General features: G+C 38.6%; 1 protein-coding gene across 2 annotated transcripts; it reads left to right on the top strand.

Moving 5' to 3' along the window:
- The first annotated feature begins 2,113 nt into the window (after window positions 1-2,113).
- On the top strand, window positions 2,114-19,666 carry LOC123880843 (nucleosome-remodeling factor subunit NURF301). Of its 2 annotated transcripts, none has more exons than XM_045929186.1 (18): window positions 2,114-3,709; window positions 4,091-4,373; window positions 4,464-4,930; window positions 5,278-5,499; window positions 5,596-5,768; window positions 5,837-6,034; window positions 6,129-6,369; window positions 6,512-8,304; window positions 8,461-8,692; window positions 9,600-10,672; window positions 10,786-10,900; window positions 11,183-11,349; window positions 15,653-15,860; window positions 16,228-16,697; window positions 17,056-17,270; window positions 17,560-17,727; window positions 18,155-18,435; window positions 19,037-19,666. In XM_045929186.1, the coding sequence occupies exons 1-18, from the start codon at window positions 2,689-2,691 to the stop codon at window positions 19,240-19,242; spliced, it is 7,533 nt and encodes a 2,510-aa protein (XP_045785142.1). In that variant the 5' UTR covers window positions 2,114-2,688; the 3' UTR covers window positions 19,243-19,666. The 2 variants fall into 2 exon arrangements, with proteins under 2 accessions (XP_045785142.1, XP_045785141.1); XM_045929185.1 differs by having other exon boundaries at window positions 5,272-5,499.
- The last annotated feature ends 1,052 nt before the right edge of the window (window positions 19,667-20,718 follow it).

Below are 20,718 nucleotides of genomic sequence, written 5' to 3'. Positions count from 1 at the left end.
TAACAGAAACTTAATCTATGTTAGTCATCATATTTCTTGTATTGTAGGTTTCCGAAGAATGAAAATCAGAAATTGATGTGGGGAAATGCAGTGCCTGGAAAAATCTCAAAATCGTCTGTTGTTTGCAGTGCGCATTTTAAATGTGACGACTTTATTCCTGGTTATATTAGGAAAATGCAATGTGTAAAAACAAATCATTAAATAATTATTGCAATTTTAGTCTTTTTTTTCGTCTAGAATATGCATGACGTTCATTTGACATATCAATCATTTAATAATAATATTATGTAGCTTTTTTGTACGGACTCAATACGGAGTGAAAAGTTAGTAAGGTTGTTGTCAAATTAACGGTATGTCAGATGATGCCTATTGTACAGAGAAGAAAAAAGTACTTCTGACCCTTATGAGTACGCAATAAGCTCGACCGAAGTTGCCGGCGCACGTGGGTAACGGTGTAACCTGCTTGCTATTTCACCTAACCTAATATTGTGTGAGAAACAGATAGACTCAGTGTAGCGAGTACATGCGTACATAATATTTTCAGTTATTTAGGTGCAAAATAGGAGATTTATTGGAGTTTAGTAAAAGACGAAATGTCATTTTACTGCATCTAGTTAAAAGTCGGAGTATACAAAACAATATGTCCTGTGTTCTGTTTTATCATGGTCACCTAATTAGAAAGGGACACACTACCAACGGGAGCCCTCTCATGCGGACCGGCTTTTTCGCCATGGTGCACAGTCTAGTTAGTAGTGTAAGGTCTTTGGCAGCATGTTATTCCCATGCCCATAATCTCAAGTAAAATCCTAAAAAACAAACACGTCAGATAGGTCATTCATAGATTCTCTGTGGCATAGATTTATTGGTGACAGATGGTAATCCAGTGACGCCAACTGCTTACCAAACATTCAAAAATGCCTCAAAAACTGCATTACTATAGAAATGGGTAACATTGGTTTAATAGCGGAGATTGGTTAAATCTAGGTAAATCGTAGCTTTTTTCTATGTAACCCCACAATTTTGGGTAACTTTGTGAATGGAATATTTTATTGCTCGGAGGTTACAGCTGTTTTTCAACTGGGACAGTGTAGGGAAATCTAAAACTGTTGGAGATAAAGGGAAACTGTTTTGGAAACCTTAAGGTCTTTTTAGGGTTCCGTACCTCAAAAGGAAAAACGAAAACGAAAAAAAATTGGTTGTCTGTAAAGTCGGTTTACTGACGATAGTTGAACGTGACAACAAAGGCCGATTGTGCTTCTTTGTCGCTCGTTCCGCACTCTCGCTTGCACTTCAAGCCTTACATGGAACGCCTCAGAGCGAGGTAACGCCGCATGAGTCATGTTTTTTCGTGCGTGCAGCCGGCTCTATCGAATTATAAGACGTTGACACGACGGACGGACAGACAGACAGGCAGACAGACAGACAACAAAGTGATCCTATAAGGGTTCCGTTTTTCCTTTTGAGGTACGGAACCCTAAAAAAAATTAAAATGTGTTTAAATTTTTAAAGTAAGATAACTATACCAAGTGGGGTATCATATGAAGAATCTTATGAAGTTTTACCTGTACATTCTAACAGATTTTTATTTATTTTTATACTTAATAGTTAGTTTTTGATTTATCGTACAAAATGTCGAAAAAAAATCTTGAGTACGGAACCCTTGATGCGCGAGTCCAACTCGCACTTGGTCGTTTTTTTTTTTGTTTTTAGTATGGTCAATTTTCTAGTCAAGCGTGAGTTGTCCATAAAAATCAATGAAATTCACTAATTTTTTGCAATCGACTGTATTATGATCTCATGTAAGGATCACTTCATTATATGATTATGGCGATTGGCGAAAGAAAAAAAATTTCATACAATATGAGGAAGCAATGTACACTAAAATATCATCATAGAATAATAATTTACTGGTATAGTAGTTCCGTTCCGTAGGCAGAGCAAACAACTTTTATTATAATGAAATGGAGAACCTAAATTTTATTTCAAATAAACCTTAAGAAAATATTTTATGTAAATAAATGAATATGTTTTAATGGTAGTTATATTAAAAAAATATGAATTACTATATTTTAAATAGGCATTTGACTTAGTTTAGCTTCGTAAAAGAAAAAATGGCCGCCATCTGTCAATACTTGCTGATTGCTTTTGTGATAGTGTCGTTTGCAACTTTTGTTGTATTTTAACTAATTCGAATAAGTATGCTGTAATTAAGATCGAAAGAAACATTTTTTTTTATCTCCGAAAAAAATTGTCTGTGTGATGTTTGGTTTTTCAATTTTAAGTTCGATTGGGAGAAAATTCAATAACCCCCAAGTCCGAAAAACGACATGGCGGACGGATAATCGACCAATAGGACGCAAGCATTAAGCGTTTCCAGAATTGCATGTATCTATTCACGTTTCGCGTCATTAGGATTTGGTGCCTTGTTTCTTAGATAATATTCCTCAACTGCCAGCTAACTGGAATTATGAACGAACTTATTTTTTATCATAAAACAGTGAAAATTACAGTGAATGTGCGCTGTACCGCTTATCGGTCGTGAAGCATCTTCGATAGGAGGCTTGTATCATGAATGCTTTAGATTTGGGGTAAACCTAAATACAATTAGTAACATCGTTTTGTTTTTGTAAACAAATAATGTGCTTGCAATACACGTGCAAAATTGTGCAAAAGTGACAGTTGTTTATAATGATGACGGGAAGGGGGGCAAAAAAACGCGGGAGGCCCCCGAAATCGGGTAGTTTTGAAAAGAATAGGAAATTTCAATATCATTTATTGAAAAAACCAAAATATTTACAATCACAAAATGTGTCTGGTTCTCTTGCGAGTACACCATCTGCATCTCGGGCATCGTCGCCACAAGGCAGTGATACAAGTAAACGTAGTACGAGAAAACAAAGAGGTGGAAAATCCCATAAAAGTAAAAGAGGTGGCTTGTCGAACGCATACTCCAGAAGAGGATATAATCCTCAAGCAGCCGATTATCATGAATCGGAATATCACTATGGTTCTGATTTCGGTGATGAATACAGCGACAGATCGGAAGGCGAAGAAGATCGCGGCAGCGAAAGCACAGAAGGTTCTGTTGTAGATGGTGCTGCAAGTGATAGTGACTTTTCTATCAGCAGTTATAGCTCCACAGGAGGGACTCCTCGTAAAACAAGCAGTAACCTCTTAAGACCTCTAAGTCCTGACCCTCTTTGGCTCCAAGAAGAACGCCAGATTCCCCCATTGGAGCTGCCTCCATCATCGGATGATTTAATTATTCCCCATAATTTAGTTTTACAAATAGTAGGCATATATGAAGTGTTACGCCATTTCAGGCATTTGGTGAGATTATCACCATTTAGATTGGAAGACCTCTGTGCAGCCGTCAGCTGTGAGGATCAGAGCAACTTGCTCATAGAAGTACACATTATGTTGCTTAAAGCTCTACTTAGAGAAGAAGATGCTCAGCAAACTCATTTTGGCCCTTTAGATCACAAAGACAGTGTCAATATTACTCTTTTTTTATTAGATACTATGACATGGCCTGAAGTTTTGCGAGTGTATGTAGAAAGTGATAAATCATTTGATCCGAATATATCAAGAATCTTGAATTCCTGTGAATACCCGTTTACTAATGTTGAGGATCGAGTGGCAGTTCTCCAATTCTTGTGTAATCAATTTTTAATTACAAATCCAGTAAGAGATGATCTTATAAGTGAAGGTAAGTACTAATAAATATAAAAACTACCTACTGCAATCTCACTTAGTGAAAGATGTGGTTTTAGTCCATATTCCTAAAAATCTAAATCATAAATCATAAAAAATAGATAAATCATGACTTCATATATGTAATATGAAGTCAGGATTCATCTATTTGGTACAAAGACAGCTTGTATCTTGAAGACAGATAGACATTAGAATACCTTTATCCCAGAAAACAAGAGTTCCCTCAGGATTGTCGAAAAATTGAACTCACGCTGACATAGTCTCAGCATTATCTAGTAACAACAATATGATTAAATCTTGTTAACTTTGCCCAGAGATAAGAGACAATCCATACAGCAGACGTTTCTTTCCTTAACATTTATGTTTTTCATTACAGTTCCTATACATTATGATGATCACTGTAGAGTATGTCATCGCTTGGGAGATCTGCTGTGCTGTGAAACATGTCCTGCAGTTTTCCATCTTGAATGTGTTGATCCACCATTAGTGGATGTTCCATCAGAAGATTGGCAGTGTGCTTTATGTAAGCAACACAAAACAGTTGGTGTAACTGATTGTCTACCTGATGCAGAGAGGCAAGGTTTACTATGTCGTCATGAACATCTTGGATTTGACAGGCATGGCAGAAAGTATTGGTTTATTGCTAGACGTATATTTATGTAAGTGTTTGAATGAAATGTTGATTTCACTTTCATTTGGAGTATTTATTAACAAACTAAAACAATGTTTGATTACTATTTTGTTTTTAGAGAGGCTGAAAATGGAGAGGTATGGTACTACACTACTAGCCAGCAGTTTCAAAAACTTCTTGAAGTACTAGATGCGGGTGAGATGGAAGCACCTTTAGTGAGGGAACTTTTGGAAATGAAACAAGAAATAGCTAGGCAAATGGACATAACAGAGAGGTTGACTGACCAGGTTAAAGGAAATCGTAAATCATATTTAGAAGTGGAGAATGCAAATATTGTAAAGCAAAAAAAAGCAAAAGATCAGCACACACATCATGGCCAAAATAATGAAATGAAAATAAGTGAAAAACATGATCCCGAACTTTCATTAGTCTCCGATGGAGATGTTGTAAATGAAGTCACTGTAACAAGTGATGAAGCAGTGAAAGAAGACAATGATGACAAACCTGATGATAATGAAACAAAAAAAGTGAAAAACAGTTGCACTTCTAAGACAAAATCTTTGATACAGAAGAAGAGTGAAGATGGTGAGGAGTTTTATTTCTATATTTATCAGTATCTCAGTAAATCTGTGTTCTTAGTTGTTAATAATCTAATTAGGTATATTTAATAACACAATCATAAAAATCACTGATGTATTTATGTACAAAATAATAGCTTTTATTAAAGCTACTTTTATAAAATAAAATAAGGCATTTGGGCATTGGTCTAGTAATTTTTTGAGCTCTGCGTTCAGGCTAGAGTTAAGTGCTCTTGTGACTGCTCTGCCAATGACATGCCAATATAAATGAATAATTAAGTAAAGATGTTCAAATTTATATTCTTTGAGTGGCATTTTTGTTTGGACACTAATTTTTTTAAATATTAGTTACAGATCGGCTGACGCGGTTGAAATCAAATCAACTATCTAACGGAACATATCTGTTTAAATTAGGAAATGAAAACACATTTAAAACTTATGTCAATCAATATACAAGTAATCCTTTGGCATTGAATAAGCCCCAAAGAAATGAAGAAAGAGACAAGAAGCGGTATATTTCACATAAATTTTCATTGTCATCTGGGCAAGATTTTAAATGGGTTGGCCTGTTAAACGGTAATTTTTTATACATTCATTCATTTTTAACTGTCAGTGTTTATTTTTGGATATGAACAATAAATAACAAATGCACATGTGGTATTTATTTTACAGCAACAAAGCCTTTACTTGTGGCTACCTTAAGACAAACATTGCTGCAACTAGAATCCAATATAGTTCAGCAGTTTATGCATCCCAATTGGACATTGCTACGAAAACCATGGGTACAAGCTGTTCAACTCTGCCAAGCGCCACGGGACTTTGCCCGCGCTCTTTGTGTGCTACAAGTAAGCACTCTTCCATTTGGTGAATATTTTTTTCTTTGAATGTTTACTCATAACTACTCTTTGTCTAGGCATGTGTGAAAAATGTTGTATGGGTGCCGGCTTGGCATGAGCAACTGGGCCATGTGCGCCTCATTCGTACCACTGCTGCAGAAAGAGAAGAACGGAAAAAATTGGATAAAAGAGAGAAAAAGGAGAGAGACGAAGAGGAAGAGCGATATAGAATGTCTTATAATTTTGTCAAGTATTCCTTAGGACTTCGACATCAAGTAAATATTATAAATACATTATACTGTTACACACAACTCAAATAAAATGTCTTAAAGAACAAAATGTCTTTATAAAAGTGGCTTCTTGTTATAGGTTTGGAAACAAAAAGGTGAAGAATATCGAATTCATGGCCAGTGGGGTTGGTTATGGAATTCAGCAACAAGGAAGTTTAAGAAACACAATTCCAATTTAAAATTGGGTCTTTGTCATGGTCCAGCAAAAATTACAGTCAGGGTCAGAGAAGGGAACATAATGAAAGTACTAGCTGTGGAACCTAAAACTTATGAATATTTAACTTCAACTGATTATGCAGATAAGGAGGTCATGTCAAAGTGTAAGTATTTTTGTGTTTGATGATGATAGTAAGATTATTATATAATGCCATTTTAATAAACAGAGTAGGAGTGCAGTGTAGTTATAACTTATATTCAAAAAGCTGATAAATAAACATGACATTTGTTTAAACTTCATTTCAGTACCAGCATCTATGAGGAATATGGAATTGGAAAAGGAAACTGAAGATTTTGAAGAAATTGATGTTGAAAAAGCATTGAGTTCCTCAACAAGAAGACACTATCCTAAGATAGGGAAAAAATCTAAATTGGATGATTTTCTAGCTCGTCGGACATATTTGAAATTCATGGAGGAGAAAAAGCTTGGCAATATGTTGAATAATATAAAAAAAGAAGAAATAGACGTGAAAAGTGAGGAAGACAGAAATATAGATGTAGAAAATGAGGATACAGACACAGAAGTAACTTCCGTCACTGTTGCAGCCACCGAAAATAAAAGCTTAACTTGTGCTCCCAAACTTGTGGACACTGTTAGAGAAAAGTATCAGAATCTCAGTAATTTAACTAAGCATTACAGATGTTACTCAGCCGGTTGCAACAGATCAGAGTCGTCTGATGCACTCGCAGATTTTAAAGTTGAGTGCTACTCACCTATGTGCATCGAAAAGGGGCAACTTTTGAATCAGTTACTGTCATTAATAAAAGATGGTTCAAACAATTATAACTCATTTTTATTAAGTAATACAAAGGAAAAAAACAAAATATCAATATTAGAAAAATATTTACTAGATAAATCTACCACCTCCAGCGAAAACATAGTATCAGATTTACTGTCTGCAGTAGCATGTGCACAAGAATGTGACAACAAAAACTCTGACTGCTTCGTTAAAAGAAAATCTAGTGGAGATAGCGATTTATGTAACTTTAAAATGGAAAAGGATGAAATTGATGGTCTCATCAAAACTGAAAGCACACTCGACGAATGCGCTGTGCCTGCAGTTGGTAATGAAATGGACATCGATATTACGAGCAATGGTAATGAAGAAAATGAAGTCGAAATTGGTCCACTCAAAGAACTTACTGACCATGAACATGATGAAAAAGATACAGGCAATGCCACTGAAGGACGACCACCCATACCCAAACTGAAGATAACTCGCGGGAGATCTTCGAAAAGTGCATCGAATTCTAGTGGAACTCCAATAAACAGCAGAGGAAAAGATTCTTCTTATGAATGTTCATTGAAACCGGAAAAAGAATCTGATAAACCGAAGTATCGCGCTATTATTAACAGGCGATTTGGATTAACCAGAAATATAAAGAAAGAAGACAAAATAAAGGAAGAAAAATCTGATAGTGCAATCGTTAGAATTTACTCAGCAGACAATCCAAGTGGAAAGGTTTACCTGAAACGAGTTCAAACAGTGGCTGTGGAAAAAAAGAAGAAAAGAACCCCAGTAAAATATCCTCTTTGTTCCTCATTTCATACTAAAAGCAAGGCGAAAACAATAATGGTTTTGCCTCACCATGAATTGAAAAAACTGTGCAGACAAGCAGGGCACAGCCCTATAGTCGGTTTTAGCCAAAGTGCTAAACCCAATCAACTCGTATGGCCATACCCTTGCGCTAGGCCTCTTTTTAAAACATGTTGGCTGTATCGTACCGTCAACTTACAGTGGCTAGCTAGTGCAGCTCTGCAGCTACGTATCATGTGGGCCTGCCTGCGATGGGACGACATGTCCGCTAAGGCCGCCACGGCCGACGGAAAACATCAACTGACGACAGACACGGAGATCGTTTCACTGGAATTATTAAAGCATCGTCACGTGGGCCAGTTTTCAGAACGAACGCAATATCTTCGTAGGAAAGTAGTCATACCACTAGAGTTGCCGAAGACCGTGCGCGAGGTCACCTCCATCCGAAGCGGATTAAGAAAGAGAAAACGGGCTGAGTCCCCACAGAACACTGAACCTCAGGTATATTGTGTGTAGAATTAAATATTAAATCGAATTTAAACACAATTTTAACTTTTTCGGCTATCTTGTTTGTTAGATAAAAGTGCCCTTATGTATGTATGTATTTTAGGAATAATATACAGTTTCATTATAAATTATAATTTTACCCATGGATAGGTATCTGAGGAGTGGGTAGACGAAGATAAGTTGGAGCTGTGGGAGGTGCGGCAGTACGGCGAGCGTGCGGAGCGGGCGACGCCCGTGACGCGCACGTCCACCGGCAAGCTGCCGCCGCGCAGCACCGCCACCGCGCCGCCGCTCGCCGCTGAGCTCAAGGACAAGATGGAGCAGCAGCTGCGTGAGCAGCGGGCGGCGCACCAGCAGAAGAGAGCCCTCGAGCTGTCGCAAGGTTTGTCTTATTACACTCTCGCCTGATGAGCGGCGCACCACCAGCTTCTGTTGGCATATATAATAATACAGTACATTGTGATACGAGGGCGGTAGTAGATTATTACAAACTAGCTGACTATGTAAGCCCAAACCGCAGGCGAGGGTTTACCATTGTTACGTGTGTCATACGACGTTTTTCAATATAGTTGTGAGAAAACAAACTAAACCTTTGAAACTAAACAAGGCTGGTTGGTAACTTGTATAGTACTTTTCTCCCATTTGTGAGGAAACAATCTAAGATTTTCACTGAAGGGACAGTTTTAACTTTAAATTCACATTAAAACGAATATTGTATACAATATAGTAAAAAAAAATTGTAAAAAGAAAGTAAATATATATATATTAACAATAAAATAAAAAAATGTATAAAAAAGATAAAAATTAAATATCTTAATTAAAAAATTAAAATAATAAAAATGAAATCATGTACTTAAAAAACCTAATTTATAACAGTAATCTGTAATAAAATCCTTTCTTCAGTAAAGTAGCAATTTCAAGAGAAGAGTCTACACTCAATTAAAGAACCTCACCATTGGTATGAAACTGTCGAGCAATTTCTATTACAGTCCTCTTGGAAATTGCTGGTGTGGGGACAGTAATAGTATGTTACACTCCAGGCCTGAAATAAAGCAATTACTGGCCAAGTATCTAATATTGGAAGGCTGAGGCAAAGCCGAGAACTTCTCAAGTCCTTTTAAACTAAACGAGGTCGGCCGAAATAGCAATTACTATTTCGGCCGAGACTTGTATAGTACTTATTTACCATTTGCAGCATTCCACTTCCCAAACTAACCAAACCAAACGCTAGATTTCTGATGCACCGCTACACCACTGAGTTTTTAAAACGTTTTTTTTTTTTGTTACAGAAAAGTCTAAAACGCCAGGTCAAGTTTCCGGTAAAAGTACTCTAACATCATTGTTAACCTCTAATGCATCTACTCCCACTGGGCAGAAAACTGTTATCGGAACTAGAAGAATCATTATGACTAAAGGTGCAGATGGCACCACTAGAGTGATAAGTCAACCAATCGGGGGTTCTAGTAAATCTGTTTTGTCGACTGATGCCGCTAAAACGGGTGCAACTCCTCAGAAAGAGGGGCCTCAGAAGGTTCAAATTATCAGAGCGCCTAACGGCGAAATTACAGTGAGAGGATTGTTAGCTGGGCAACAGCTGATACAGATGCCCGACGGGAAGCTGCACGTCGTCATGCCGGGCCAGCAGGGCATCGCGGGGCAGCTGGTGGCGGCGTCGCCCGCCCCCGCCAAGGCCGAACCCGACCCTCCGCCGCCCAATACTATTGAGAAAAATAATACGCCCAACAAGAATAATACAGACATCGCCGCGTCGGGTCAGACGATCCGCAACTCTACTCCGACGGTTCCGCAAACAATAGTGTCGAGCGGGCGGCACATCGTGGTGCAGCCGGCTCAGCAAATGGTCGTGCAGTCGTCGCAGGTGGTGGTGCAGCCGCCGCAGCAGGTGGTGGTGCAGGCGGGTGCGCGCGCGCCGCCCGTGCAGACCGTGCTGGTGCAGGGCCAGCTGCTGCAACGCACGCCCGCGCCGCGCGCGCCCCCGCCGCGCCTGCGCGCCGCCACGCAGCAGATAGTGGTCAACAACCCGGCGCTCGTGCAGCAGATCGCGGCCGGCAAGATCCAGCTCGCGACCGTCAACGGGCAACAGGTGCTGATCCGGCCGACGGGCAACAACCAGGCGCAGATCGTGGCGCACATTGGCCAGAGCCCGATGCCGGCGCCCGTGCCCGCACTCGCGCCTGCGCCCGCGCCCGCGTCCGCTCCGGTGCCCGCGCCCGCGCCCGCCTTGCGCCCCGCTCCGCCGCCCGCGCCCGCCCAGCAGCAACTTACCGAAGATCAAATTATGGAGAAGCGGCTTTTAGCGGGCCAACCGCCGGGAACCGTCATCAAGACAGTAACCGCGCAGGTGAATACAATTTCTTGAAATGCTTTCCCATATCAGTGTAATTATTGTTACTAGATTCATATTTATTTTGGTATATTATTTTGTAATCGAAATAAGTGATCTCTCGATTTCAGGTGATGCAAACCAGCAGTGGCCCGAGTATCGTGCTGCAAGGCCTCCATGGATATTCTCTCACCCCACAACAGCTTGCGCTCGTCCAGCACCAAGTAAAACAACAACTTTTAAAAGGTATCTTCATTTTATATTCGCTATAACTGTCGAGGCGTCGATACTTCGATATCTGTACATTGTACATTTTCTCAAGCCTCAGGGCAATAATTAATTAGTTAACTGATTGACTTTTCCTTAAAACAATAATAACAAAAAAAAATAGTACCTAATAGCTAATGAAAGGAAACGAAAATACAGCTCCACTTTCACACAAGTGAGGTTATGGTCAAATTGGATTTTGTCGAAAAAATCATGAAATAAGTTATTATAATGTAAACTTCAACACAACATATATTTCAGCACAAGAATCGACGGGCAAGCAAGGCATGCTGGGTCCTCGGAAGATGTATTTGGCCGTGCAGCCGTCGCCGAGCGCGCCGCCGCCCGCCGCGGTCAGCGCGCCGCCCGCGCCCCTCGCGCCCCTCGCGCCGCTAGCGCCCCTAGCGCCGCCTGTGCTCCAGCAACAGGTAATATATTTCTATTAGGCCGCCTCTTCGGCTACCCGCCTGATGTTTGATGATGTAAAACATTTTGTAATCTGTGTAGCCAGTGTAATCTAGTGAGATATTAGAGGTGAGTCAATGAGGTGAACACTGAACCGAACTTTTAGCTGCGCCCGCGTACCCCTCGTTTTAATAAACTTTTTCTGCGCTCATATCTTAAAATCCTGATTATGAATTCAAAAATAGGACCTTGAGAGTTGAGACACATTTTATTCACGACTTCGTTCGCATGAATTTAGTCTTGAGAAATCAATGGAAACTGTGATTTTCCGTGATAAAACTAGGCTGTCACTGGTTTGCATGGATATAGGGAAAGAACAGTCCACAAACAGGCACACTTTTGTATTTATAATATGGGTAATGATGTGGGGGCGCGAGTATTCGAAATCTGCGCGCTGAGCATGTGCATTATTTTTGTAGGATTTTGGGACGTCGTACGACGACGTATTTATTATTATTTTAATTGTGGCCATGGGCCATAATTTTGATATTAATTTATTATTTGCATTATTTGCATTAATTGTATTATTTTGTTTGACAAAAGTTTTATTCTGGGGGAAAATGTATATATTCTATAGTTTCTATACTATACTGTTAATAAATAATTGGACTTCACCATATATTCTAGAATAGAAAGTGTTATATTTTCTGATTGAAGAGAAACTTGCAACAATCTGTCACTAAGATTTTATGGTTTGGATTTTAAGATATGAGTTTAGATAAAGTATGTATTAGCATATAACTAGTTATTTAAACACATCTCCCTGCGTCTAACCTCGCCTGCGTTTTTTGATATACTGCGTGTTCAATAAATTATATAACGTCATGATAAATGAGGTATCTAGTGCCAAATAGATTCTTTTGTTTTCTTTGCTACTTGACAAACTTCAAACGGTGCTTCGAGTTCTTAGAAATTTCTACGGGTTCATTTTCGCGATCAGCAGTTTCCCGGGTTGATATATTGGATATTTTAACAAATTCTTTAAGTCCTCATAATATTGGATATTTTAACAAATTCTTTAAGTCCTCATATCTCTCACAAGTATCACCCTACGAGGCTCATAATTTTTTTCTACCTTGGAGCCTAACCAGCTTGCTGGGTTGTTAGGACATTATCTTAAAACTTAGATAGGCTGGGCCTTGACTGCAATCATACAAGTCAATGAAGATGCAGCCTAAGGTCGAGCGTACCTGCCTAGAAGATGCCTATTCACTCTTCGAAAGTACTGATATTATAGCTAGCGGGCAAAAAGGTAGCCGGAAGGACATTCCATATTCTAGTAGTGGTATTAGAAACGAGGAAGCGAATCGCTAGAGTCCGTGGAATTTCAACTATATGAAGGTGCAGACCTTTGCGATGTCTCGCGGTTCGATAGTAAAATGGCGGGAAGAGAATTAGCTCAATAGTTCCTTAGCATACTCGTCTCGGTTTTTTAACTCACACTGGTGTTTTAATAACTATTTTTATGCACCTGTTTTATAAACTACCATTATGTGCATTTTTTATTGCATTTGCTGTTAGTTGTGCAGCGAGTACTATATATAATGCGAGCAAAACAAGTAATCCAATCTGAACATGAGGCATATATGACTGCACATTGTACAAAAACAGATCTCAGCCGGGCTTTTGTATTTAATCTTTAGTCTATGACCTGTGCAAGGTCATTGGACTACTTGTTTTGCGCGCATTATAACATTTGTAAAAAATATTTGAGTAAAATGTAAAGTAACTAGCTAGGCTTACGATACGTGCAATCGAACAATATTTTGTTAACGTTTTAGTTTTATTATTTGGGGACTACCCTAGAAACCAATTAACAATAGGGGCTACCCTTGAACCAATTAACAATCGGTGCAACGTCACTAATGCTGAGATTTGTAGAGCGTACTTTGACTTTACTCAGACGTAGAGTTAAACCCAGACATACTTATATGTCAGATGCATAAATCTGTCTCGTTTTTACTGTGTCTTGAAGTCAAAGTATACTCTATAGATCTCAGCTTTTGTCTCCCAAAATTTCGCCTGATTCACATGTGTCATAGATTTGTATGTGGTATATTCCCATATAGTTCCCATGTATATTTCAAAGCCATCTAAAATTACTACCTTAGAATAGACAGTTCTAAATTCATTTAAGATATACAATGGAGCAAATGCGGCTGTAGATAATTTCTACATAGTGGTCTAAATAGTGCTATCCTTTTTACAATGTTCTGGAGGAAAAAGGAATTGATTTTAGACTTCTCAATTTACTTAAAAAAGTGTACAAGCAAATCATCAATGGTGCTGATTCGTTTGTATTATATTATTATTATCTCTGAAGTTAAGCTCTAATTAAAATAGTGCAATTGTATTCTACGGGGATCATTTTGACAAGGATATCAATACTTTCCCCACTCTCAAGTTACTACAGTTAAGAGATTTGTTAGAAGCGAATAGGCGCCATTGTTTTAATTTTTGTGATCATATAAATTGCCTATTAAAATGTCCCATCAAGTATTCATACAATTGATAAATAGTTAAGATAGTGTCAATAAGACTGCATGATAAAATATATTGTTATAAAAAATGTATAAGCATATAAAATAATTTAGTCAATGGATTGAAATTTCCATTCTTTTCATCAAATACAGCAGCATTTTAGAGCATATTAATTTTGAATTATTATTTTGTTACTGTTTACTGAGTGCAATATTGTTGCTGATTATGTTAAAGTGAATGTAAGGGGATTATTCTTAAATCCATACAAGTTATCTCAAAATATTTTAAATAGTATGTAAGAAGTTAATTTATAGGAATGGAAATTTCTAAACTTATTTATAACTTTGCAATTCTTAACCAAAGACTTGAATGTACATAATATACACTTTTCAAATTAATAGTGATAATAATTTATTTAATCTCTTTATATATAGTTACTTTATAGTAGTTGTATGTATGTATATTATTAACTAAATTTAAGAAGCTTCTTTTAGTCTGAATCAAATATAAAATTAAAAAATTAAATTCATTTATTGTGACCTATGGTCCCTATGGATGACATCCTCAAACAAAATACAAGTAGTGTCGAAGTAATATAAATAATTTAATAAATGCTGCACCGACTAATCACGGGTTAATCTTGGTCCCGGGCTTGATAGGTGCAGCAGTGCGATAAATGCGCTGTTTCAGTATGCTTCACTACTCTCTTCTTTGAACTCTTATGAACCGCGCGGGAGCCGGTGAACCTTTTTGTTCCGAGACTTTCGGTACCGAGTATGCCAATACCGGTCCGATGCCATACCGATAAACATTGTAACGACCTAAGTAAAAGATTGCAAAAAAATATTCAGGCTATTTTTTGGCATGTAGCCTAAATATAACATACCAGCTAGCATTTTATAGAGTCCTAACATTGACTTTACGCAAAGAAAGAACGAAACACATTTATGTTTCGGACAAGTCAGTCATAGTTGTCAGCCATCTGCCGATTACAGAAATATCCCGCTATGCTTAAAAGCGACTTAAATGTGGTGTCTGTGTTTGGTATTTTATTTATGTAAAATATGTCAAAACAGTTATCGAGACTTGTATTAAACGTAAATTAAGTACATAATATTATATGTTTCAGTATTCGGCCGTCAGTTATAATAAAATAAATAAACTTTATAGCAAGTTAAACGGCATCTTAACCTACAGAAAACACTTTTCTAGAAACAAATATATCGCTATACATGTATTTTGGGTTTGGAACAATAAATTAAATGAATCTGTAATTTGTAATAAGACATTGTAAACTTTTCAAAATGTATCAGTAGACGTAAAGTCTTCTATAAAGGAATTGCTCATACACCTCCTGTATAAGTGTATTATGTGTAGATGAAATAATCAATACCATTTAAATAAAAAATGGATAGTGCAAAATTGTTATTCAATAAAATTTTCAAATAGCTTTTGACTTTCATTTAATCAAGACCTTTTATTGTTTCTGTAACTTTTTTTAATCTTTAGTTACATATTAATTATATTTGCCATTGCTTTGTGGGGGTGTGTATGGGCAATCGATAAATAATTTAAGTAATATCTGTATTAAAATATGTTAAATCTGTTACATATTATGTAAGATAATGTAATGTTGCTATTGTTAAGTTCTTATTGTACTTATATATTCCCACAAACCAGTAGTTTCTTTATAGTTTTTTCTACTTTTAGGATCTTTTCTTCTTTTTTTTTGTTGAAAAATTATTTAGTGACTGTTGATTATTTAGTTATTACTTTTCCTTTTAGGATGGTAAAGCTGATGATAAAAAAATACAAAGACCGCCTTTATTGAATGGCGAAGATCATGTAGCGGAAGCTGTGAGCCAAAAAGAGGCCATTCCTTCTAAGCCTGAGGATATTCCTGAAAATAATACAAAAACTGATATAGTAAATGCTGTTCACGAAGGAAATCTTAATAAAAAATTTGTCCTCACTCCTGACTACATACAACAAAGTAAGTATTCGATTGGGAAATCGGGTAAGTATCTTAACTAAAAGTTAAAACTATACCTAGTTTAAATAATATTCTCTGTGAAAAATCATAATTCAAAATCGGGTGACTGGTGGATAACGCTCCGTATGATTTTACCAACGTACGACTGATCAGGTATAACTGATCGAACGTCTGAATTATTACTCTACTATTAGTAATTCCAAATGTAAAATATGTTCCAAAAGTAAAATATATTATGAATACGTACTTATAAATATTTTTTGATTAAAGATGATTCAGATTGAAATACAGCATTCCTATCGTAAAAATCGTCGACGAATCGAGACGTTCGAAAGTACAAGATTCGAAATTATAATTTGCCTTTCAGCTATCAAGAGCGCTCTGAAACAGGAAAACTTGAATCCCGAGATCGAGGAGAAATTGCTGCAATTGCAAAGGTACCAGGAAAAACAAATGAAGCCCGAAGTGCCAGTGGAGAGGGAGATACAGCCGGTGGCGGTGCGCTCGCCCTCGCCGCCGCCGCCGCGCCGCCGCGGGCCCTCGCGCCACGACGACGACGCCGAGTGGGTCGAGACCAGCCCGCGCAAGCGCGCCCGCGGCGCGCGCGGGCCCTCGCCGCCGCCCGCGCCCGCGCCGCCGCCCGCGCCCGCGCCGCCGCCCGCGCCGCCCGCGCGCCCGCCACCGCGCGCCGCGCCTGCGCCGCCCGCGCCCGCCGCGCCGCGCGCCCCCTCCGCGCACTCCCGCCTGTTGCTGCTCTTCAAACATAAAGAGATGCTCAAGAAGGATATTATAAAGAAACGTGGCCTGCTCGAAAAGGAACTCGGTGTCGAAATACAGGTACTTATCATACTAAACTCATTAAACTATCTAATGAGATGGCTGTACAATATTTATACATTTTTAAAAGTGACGGAAGCGTCTCAGAACTATCTATCTGTACGTTGGTTTCTTAATTTAAGCATCAGGGCTAAATTTGTAAAACGCGGTAACACAGCTTGTTAACCGGCTTCAAAAAAGGAGGAGGTTCTCAATTCGTCGGAAACTTTTTTTTTGCATCGGCGACTTCTAATTTAGAAACTATCTTAGCAAATCTACTTCAGCGTCTCATTTTGTCAAGTAGGTACTTATTAGAAAAAATATTTTACATTTGCTGCTATTGATGAGTGCGAGTTACATTGCAACTTCATCATGTTAGAAGGAGCTGTCCGCGGAGCTGGCGCTGCGCACGCGCGCCGAGCGCAGCAAGCAGGAGGAGGTGCGCGGCGGCGGCGCGGGCGCAGGCGGCGGTGCGGGCGGCAAGCGCCGCAGCGCCTCCATGTCTGCTCGCGAAAACAAATCCAATAACAACAAGAAGAGTGCGAAGAAGGAGAAGTTGCTCTGTATATGTCGCACTCCCTACGATAACACCAAGTACGTTACAGTCTTCATTCATAATATACGTATTATGTATTTTAACTAAGAATCATTTCATATTTTACTTATCAAAAGTATGTTTGCTACAATGTAAAACCGGCGCTTTTAACATTCTTACGGTCCTTACCCTCGTGGGTCTCTCAAGTGCTTAAAGAAGTTTTACTTCAAAAAATAAAGATAGATTCATGTAGACTGTTTAAGTTCTATAGACGCACATGGGTGTGCTCTGTACACGGCGCAGCGTGACTTGAGCTGGTTCAGGGCAGTCACTGACTCGTGTGTGCAGGTTCTACGTGGGCTGCGAGCACTGCAGCAACTGGTTCCACGGCGACTGCGTGGGCGTGACGGAGGAGATGAGCAAGAGCATGGAGGAGTACGTGTGCGCCGAGTGCCGCCGCGCCGCCGAGACGCAGGAGCTGTACTGTCTGTGCCGCCAGCCCTACGACAACTCGCAGTACGTGACACGCCAAACTAGAACGCTCCCTTGCTCGCTACTTACTTCAGGATTGACAAAATTGCAAGCCTATCTTGCAAAAAAAAAATATTAGCCATCTCAATCTATCATACAACGATATTGGTGCATTTGCGCGCAATATACATTTTCGTACGATAAAGCCAGGTGCCTTCACCTCAGTGACCTCAGTGTCAGAGCATTCCTACCCAAACACTTCAAAAATAATCCTTGACTGCGTGATTTGATGACTTGTTGCTATATTTTTAACCAAACTCATTAATTAGATTTCACCTGAGCGAAGCCGGGTGGATACCTGATAAGCGTTTGTAAGATAAAAAACGATATGATCGATGAATGGTTTCCGTGATGTGCGCAGTGCATTATAAGAGCCGCGTCAGTAGTTAACTCTGAATTACTGTTGGTTTAGGTTCTACATCTGCTGCGACCGATGTCAAGATTGGTTCCATGGCAGATGCGTCGGTATCCTGCAGTCCGAGGCCGACAACATCGATGAATATATCTGTCCGAACTGTCAGAAAAATAATTCTGTGAACTATGCGAATATGAAAGAGCTCACCGCCAAAGACTTCGAAAATCTCAAAAGGCTCGTGAAACAGATACAGCTGCATAAAAACGCTTGGCCCTTTATGGAGCCAGTCGACCCCAGAGAGGCTCCCACCTACTACAAAGTGATTAAAGAACCCATGGGTATGTATGCTTTATTATTTTTTCTTTGACAACAAATGCAAACTGTGAAATCAACTCCCATCGGCAGTGTTCCCACAAGATTACAACATGGAGTTATTCAAGTGGCAGAATAACAAATTCTTGAAAGGTTGGCAACGGTTCCTCTGGTGCTGCAAATGTTCATTGGCGGCGGCGATCACTTAACATCATGAGACCTGCCTGCTCGTCTGCTCGCTATTTTTATTTAAAAAAAAAACTTTCAGTGAAAAAAAGTTTCATCTGTCTGTTTTAGTTTAAAATTTAGCCTTTTAATACTATTAACTTCCAGCGGGGCCCTCCTCTTTTCGTGGACAAATCGATTTCATCCATGATTTATTATTAAGTGCTCTTGTAAACCCGTCAGTAAAAAATATTGGTTTAGGTCGAGGGCCCCGCTAGAGGTACGCACACGACTTGAGGTCCCCCAGAGAGGGCAAACCATGGTTTAATATCTACCAGTATCGAATACATTTTCATTCGCGGCTCTCGCGCCGCCTTATAAACTTGTCGAGAAAGATGTTCAATTCGCATGGCAACGATAACGACTTTTCACATGTATCTAACTTATGTTTTGTTTTTTCAGACTTGCAGACTGTGGAAAGAAAGGTGAATGAACAGACTTATAGTACATTAAGTGAATTTATTGGTGATATGACTAAAATATTTGACAATTGTCGTTACTTTAATCCAAAAGACTCAGAATTTTTTAGATGTGCTGATGGCTTAGAGGCATTTTTTGCGCAAAAAATTAAATACTTTCGGGAAAAGTTATTTGAGTCCACTCAATGATAACAGTGCCAGTGCGTCTGTGAACAGTGATAGCGCGTCTGTTGATTGTGGTTGGATAAAAGACATTCGAATACGGCTGTATTGTTACATCTCGTAAACACTTGTAAATTGTAAAGATTATGATGAAATTTTCAAAGAATTTGTATAAAATGATCGAAGAAGTTTTGAGTTCAGTCAGCTAAACTTTCATGTTAAGTATTTATTGTATTTTAGTGATTAATGCTTTTCATTTGTAATCTATTTTGAAGCTGACTCCTTTGGCAAATGAATATGTTCGCAGAAGGATATACAATTTATACATAGTTTGTGAAAAAGATATCGTGTTAGCAGATATTATGACATAGTAACTTTAGTTTTAACTTAGTGTTTAGTTTAAGTAAACATTATTGTATGTAAGAAATAAATCTTTAATAATATAAATATATTAAATGTTTTTGCACAAATTACAACCCTATACAGAACTTTAAAATATCCAAACTGCCTTTTTATAATAGAATAAGCATCCAAAATATAGTCTACATGATCTTTTGTCGTGTAAGTAATATAACAAAGTTGTGTAAGTTTACATTATTTGTAATCTTACACGAAACATAAGTAATAATCTAATAATACGACAAAATATAAGCTTTTACGGGTAGGTAACTACGATATTGCCCGAGAACCTATAGGAAATCGTGAGCCGTTTGATAAAAAGCTGAAAGTTCGTGTAAGGGGTTACATAGGTATTAGTTTCTAAAATATATTTACAACATTTCAGTGAATTTGGTCGCACATGGTTATGTTGTAGACACATGAATTAGTTATTGTAAAAGCCAGAACTACCCAAAAAAGGTTTACCAAGTCTATGGTAAAATGCCGAACCAGTCTTCGATAAATAATCGTTAAACTCAGGCTTTCATCAGTATTCACTAGAGGTAAGTTCTATCTCAGAGAAATGCAAAAGTCGGAATAAGAACTAAACCAAGATGAAATCTGCATCCCTACTCCACGCAGTCTGTCCTACGGTCTTCCGCTGCTCTTGGTGTATGTAAACTAGCGAAACGAAGGTTGAGTAGGTGAAGCTGAATGAAAGGGCGACGGAGCTTCTTACATACTATATACCAGAGAGATACTATATCATTTATCTGTGGACAGAGTGTGTGATGTTTCCGATCTGAATCTTTTTCTACTGCATATCGCTCTGTAGAAATGTACAAAAATATCCTATCATTCAATGCCTGATCTTTTGCCGTTTGACCACATCAAAAAACTTGTAGGTCTGCCCAGATGCGCTCAACCACACAGGTGATTCTTGCAATTTTTTAAAGAAAAAGCTATCTGCTTGAATTGCTTAGGCTCAGGCTCCTATTTTGCATCTGATAACCTACTGAAAAGATAAAGAACGAAAGTGGCCGACATTAGCAAGCTGAAGTGGCAATGGCAAGGTCAGGTCTATCGTAGACCCGACGCGGCGGCCGATGACGCAGACGTTCTGGA

Source organism: Maniola jurtina, chromosome 3 (assembly GCF_905333055.1).
Source record: "Maniola jurtina chromosome 3, ilManJurt1.1, whole genome shotgun sequence".
In the NCBI taxonomy this organism is placed as follows: domain Eukaryota; kingdom Metazoa; phylum Arthropoda; class Insecta; order Lepidoptera; family Nymphalidae; genus Maniola; species Maniola jurtina.
Note: the sequence above shows the minus strand (reverse complement) of the source record. Positions and strands in the feature narration are given on the sequence as shown.